Genomic DNA, 5,736 nt, shown 5'->3' with positions numbered 1-5,736 from the left:
GGCAAATCTGAGCAGAGTCAGCCCTGCACCCTTCCTCCTGATTCACTGCAGCCTTCAGAGCCATACTCTCAGTCTGGGCTCAATAGTGCCAAGAACTAGCTTCATGTATCCCTCAGCAATACTCATGCCCAACCAACCAGGACACTCAGGGTTACCTCGTACCCAATTTGCTGTTAGGGAGCTACTTCAGCAGCAGGAGGATCGGCACCCCGGGACAGAGAGGGACGGCAGGGCCATCAGAGGCGCTGAGCAGGACCACGTGTGGGAGGAAAATCTCACAGGGGTGTCTGTTTCATGAGGGTTCCAAGAACACATGACCACCCCTCCACCGAAGGCTAAAGGTTCTAGATCCTGTATGTCTGCAAGGAACAATCGACAGCTTTTTCTTCTCACCATTTGCCCAAAAGCCCAGCCTTTCTCAGGAAATCCAGTCCCCAACTCTGAATGCCCTTGTTGTGTTAGCCACTGCATATGTTACTGAAGTGCCTCTGGGAAGCATACAGAATTTTTTTCTATTTAATCTGCATACATTTCGAGGATGGCGTCCTGAGTGTGTCCTAGGACTGCTCATTCCCAAGTCGAGGCATGGAAAGGGACGTGCAGCGAATCAGACACAATGTTCTGCGAAGCCTGCGTCAACGCTTGCACAGTAGTGTGTTAATGAGCATTAAAACTGACATCGCAAATACAGCGTTCTCAATTTTTAAAATTACAACTCTGTAACAAGTCATGCTGTTAAAACATACAAGAAATACCAGTTAAGCCTTCAAGTAGATAACACACAACCTGTACAGATCAACGCTATCCCAAAGTGCATAACGACTTATTTTCTTTGAAATGAGGCAAGAATTAACAGGCAGTTCAATTATTTGAGTGCTAAGATAGGCAGAAATAACAAGTCCAAGTGTTAAATACCAATTACTACCTTATGAGCTACAAATCAGCTCGGCATTACAACATGCCCCTCTCAAGAACAAACCCAGGAAATAAGGGGGTTTGGTGGAAAACACAAACCTATAACCGTATGCATTTGTGCAACAGACGTGTGTCATTTCCCAACCCAGCACTTCCAAAATGCTCCTCACAGATTCCAAAGCCTGGCTCATATATCTGTCCCAATGGCATTAAAAATAACAGCCTTCAAATACTGGGAGTGAAGCTACTCTCAAGATGACAGTTGGAAGTAAGTGACCTCCAGTTTCTACTGTGTCCCCCTAAAGGAAGCTTACGGGTCAGTCTCACAGCCTGGTGGCCAAAGATACCACCTCACACTTATAGGCTTGGCTCCAAGAACAGACAGAAAATTAATCTGACTTCCCTGGTTAGCTCCAGGGACTAAGGAATCAGCTACTGCTATGTCTGATGTTTTCTAGCAAGGTCAATCAAAGACCCATTCCAGAGCCCTTGTGAACTTCATACCTCAGTGGGACTTTGGAAGAAAGGAAGATTATTTCTCTTTTCTTCCACCTGATGGATGGGTCATAGTTCAGTCATCTTTCGTGGGAATTAACTCCAGTGTTAACGTCAGCTGGGTTGTTTTCTCTCCCACTTATCTAAAACCACTCCTTAGAAAACTCAATGCCACTGAGACATTCTCATGCTCAGAAGTGACTGCAGGTCTAGGTGGGCAAAGTCATATTTTATACAAGTATTTATATTATGTACAAGAGATCTTAAAAAGATAGTTTCTAAAGCACTTTGGGATTCCTTCAATGAAAGGCACCAGATAAATGCAAGTCATTACCAAAAAGAAAAGTCAAGTTTTCCTGCATTCACATCTGTAAAGGGTAACCACTAGGGTACCTCTTTTTTTATGGTAAACCTTCTTGTTTAGTATTTTCTCATAAGAGTGACTGAGTTATTCTGTCTCCTTCCTCGTTTCCACTTTGCACAAGTTTCATGGTCAGTGACTACGGATACCACGCTCAGTGATCCAATATCCTCAGCCTTGGCAACTTGAACAGTCCTGATAAGTTTGTACCATCACCTGCCTTCAGTACAGCTGGGGATGATTTTGTAAATTTTATGCCTTCCGGTGCTGGAAACATCAGCCAAAGCCAAGTGTTCCATGTGAAAATTCTTAAAAATAACTCTGCTCCTCTGATGCAGTGGTTGGTTACCACTAAGTTATCTCTCACCTTTTCTGATGCTTCTGAGAAACAGATGTAGACACTAGAAGGCGGCCACCCCCCTGTCCCCCATGAGACTCCAGTCTGATGGAAGGACTTGAACCGAGGACCCAAGGACATAAGTGGCCAGTGCATTCATCCACAAATCACCCACGCTGTAGTAGTCATGGCAACGACAAGTACACAAAGCCCTCTGAAAAGATTCTCACCACACCTCTGGGAGGTATGTATTATCCTCAATCAACTAAAACGCAACATGGACCTCTTAAGGGGAAGCCCAAGCTTTGGATAAAACACCTGGCTAACTCCATGTTCAGACCCCTGGATTCTACAGTGTTTCCAAAGACCGCATCATAATGAAAGCCACCTGGAAAATCATCAGATTACCTTGAAGATGACAATGAATAACTATCTTACACAGGGGCCCAGGTTCCCCTTCATTATGTTATGTGCTGGTTAACTGAAGAAGAGGGAGAAGGCATTTTGGAGAAGGAAACAGTTGTCTCCTTTCAATACCACTTTAGAAGTGTAAAGTTCTTTTGAATAGCATTAAGCTTTCCAAGAAGTTTACAGTGATTTATGACATTTATGAAGTCGTAGTTTTTTGTTTTATGACTCTTTCCTTTCTCCTGGCCTCTACCCACTCTTGCCTAACAAAATACAGTTGGAATAGAAATAAGAACTATAGTATTTCTATCCTGCATAAGCCACATCACTTCCATGTACATCTATATTTTGAGTATACACTTCCCTACCACCAGGTTTCCATATCACGGCAAAAACTCCCAGGTAATCATAGCGTCGTATACAACATACTGTATCCTGGAAGCAAATAATCTGAGTAAATTCTTCTTGGAAAGAAAAGGGCTCTCATTTTTGAGTTTTCAGAGCAGGCCACAAAAGTATTTTAACTACTGCCCTTGCTAGCAACCCAACAATGTTCACCTCAGGAAGACGACACAACAGTAAACTTCTTTTTAGTTGAGAAAGACAACACGACCTTATTCCTAAACATCTTTAAAAATAAATATTTCAGAACATGCTAATATCTAAGACACAGCAAAGTTTGGTCAAATGGCCTAGATCAGGAACCTTAGCCAGAAATACATGTCTTTACGGTCACCCTAGGAAAGATGGCGGCTTGACCATGAACAAAAGGGCTCAGCCTGTGCTGACTTGACTTTAAGCATCCTGGGGTTCGACTGCTTTGCTGAAGCCCTGTCACTAATGCAACTGTTCTTAGAAAAAAATTCAGTCTTCATTACACGATTAATACATAACATTCTCTAAAGAGTGACATTTACGAGATGAACATGTGTGTACATCATTCTAAAGATGATTGGTGCACCCATGCAAGCCATGGGGCTACAGCTCATTTATAAAAACTATTCACAGACTTGCATTGGTCATGTGTGCTTAGCTTTGCATTCTCTTTGTCTGGGTATTAAAACTAAATGAAAGCAACGGATAAAGAGCTGAGATCTTGTTTTCACATGACTGTGAACAAAATCTCTCAATATCCTTGCTGACCTCATAGATGCATTTCCATTGGACAGATTTGAGGGACTTTTTGTACAGAACTCACATGACAACCTCAGAAACAGGAGCACAACAATTCACAGACAGTACTGGGCCACAAGCACTAGAATAGTGTATACAACAAACAGAAAAATTAGCATTCTGGGTGTACTCATCTGGCAAAAAAAGGTGAACATTTTATGCCCACAATGCAAAGGCCAGTGAGTGTCATTTCGTGGAAAGGTGCAAAGGCATGGTGTCAGACACACCACCCTCTAAAAATGATTCTAAATACTGTAAAAGAAACCTGGGGCGCATATCCCATGCATCTCTCCCCTCTGGGCTGGGCATACTCCGTACACCATAACCTTAAGGTGCCTGAGCTGTGCCGGAGGCACAAGAGACAGCTCAGCAATGTGGGGTGGAGGATGACAAGTCCTCCTGGCTAATGTAGGGAATCATTTAAACTTAGCTCACTCGGTGAGCTCCTGCTCATGTTTGTCAGGCTTGCCATGAGGGATTTAACCTTATGGGCATAGTAGTCCCTTAAATTGACCGAAGGGACCTCCTTCATTCCATCTCCAAAGTCACAGCTGCGCATGGCACTCTCTAGCTGCTTTTGGCGCCGATAAAAGTGGGAGAACTTGTTGAAGATCAAGGTGATGGGCAGTACTACCACGAGGATGCCGGCCAAGATGCAGGCAGAGGCAGTCAGCTTCCCTGCCGTGGTCCCTGGAACCACATCCCCATACCCCACTGTGGTCATGCTGACTGTGGCCCACCACCAGCAGGCGGGGATGGTGGCAAGGCCTTCGTTCTCCTCCTTTTCAATGGTGTAGGCCACCACTGAGAAGATGGAAATGCCCACGGAGAGGTAGAGCAAGAGCAACCCTACTTCTTTGTAGCTATATTTCAAGGTGGCCCCCAGGGAGCGGAGGCCAGTGGAGTGTCTGGCCAGCTTTAGGATGCGGAAGATCCGCATCAGCCTCAGGACCTGGGCCACCCTGCCCAGGTTGGCTAAGGTCGGTGTGCTCTCCACCACCAGGTTCACCACCAGAGTGACGTAGAAGGGGACAATGGACATGAGGTCGATGAGGTTTAGGGCATTCTTGAAGAACTTGAGGAAGTCAGGGGCCACAGCGAACCTGGCCACCAACTCCAACGTGAACCAGGCGATGCCAAAGTGCTCCACGATTTCGAACCTGGGGTCCTCACCAGGGTTGCCCTGGCTGTCAGGGATTTGGAAGTCAGGCAGGCTGTTGAGGCACATGGTGATGATGGACCCCATCACCACCAGGATGGACAGGATGCTGAAGACCCTGCTCAGGACCGAGTAGCCGGGGTTGTCCAGCGCCAGCCACAGCTGCCTGCGGAAGTTACCCAGGGGCTGCCCGTCGAACTTGGAGGCGTCGTTGTAGAAGGCAAGGATCTCATCGAAGGAGGACGTGGTGCTCTCCTGGTCGCTCTGCTCGTCCCACTTCTCCTGCTCGGGCTCCACTTTGCGGCCGTGGTAGCTGTAGCTGCAGCAGGAGTCGATGAAGAACTCGTTGATGCCCCAGTACTCGATCTCCTGGCTGAAGGAGAAGACGCACAGCTCGGCCATGACGTGGAGCTTGCCGGTGTGGTAGAAATGCAGCACGTAGGGGAAGAGCTCGGGGTTGCGGTCGAAGTAGAACTCGCGCTGGACGTCGTCGTAGTCGTCGCAGAGCTCCAGCATGGCCTCGCGCGAGTGGCAGAGCAGCAGGCGGCCCAGGCGCGTCTCGGGGAAGCGCAGCAGCGTGTGCGAGCGCAGCCTCCTCTTGAAGCCGCCCACGTTGATGCGGATCTCTCCGTCCTCGACGTCGGCCTCCGACGCGTCCCACAGGCTCTGGCCCGTCATGCTGGAGACGCCCAGCCGCCCGCGCCGCGCGGGGGCGCTACACCTGGAGGAGGAGAACAGCGTCCGCCAGGGCGCTCGCGGCCCCGGCGCCCCTCTCCGTCCCGGGCGGGCCCAGTCCTCTCGAGGTGGGTCTCTGGGTGGCGAAGGGCGCGGGGCTAGGGGACGAGTTCTGCGGGGCCTGGCCCCCTCCCGGGGGAAGGCTGGGTGGGT

At 48.2% G+C, this 5,736-nt stretch overlaps 1 protein-coding gene across 1 annotated transcript; it reads right to left on the bottom strand.

Annotated features, from left to right (window-relative positions):
* Window positions 1-635: 635 nt before the first annotated feature.
* KCNS2 (potassium voltage-gated channel modifier subfamily S member 2) lies at window positions 636-5,730 on the bottom strand. The gene has a single exon (XM_008072248.1). The coding sequence runs from the start codon at window positions 5,524-5,526 to the stop codon at window positions 4,093-4,095; it is 1,434 nt and encodes a 477-aa protein (XP_008070439.1). The 5' UTR covers window positions 5,527-5,730; the 3' UTR covers window positions 636-4,092.
* Window positions 5,731-5,736: the final 6 nt, after the last annotated feature.

The sequence above is a fragment of the Carlito syrichta genome, unplaced genomic scaffold (assembly GCF_000164805.1).
Source record: "Carlito syrichta isolate Samal-C Ts95f unplaced genomic scaffold, Tarsius_syrichta-2.0.1 Scaffold314991, whole genome shotgun sequence".
Classification (NCBI taxonomy): domain Eukaryota; kingdom Metazoa; phylum Chordata; class Mammalia; order Primates; family Tarsiidae; genus Carlito; species Carlito syrichta.
This window is presented reverse-complemented; position numbering and strand designations above follow the sequence as displayed.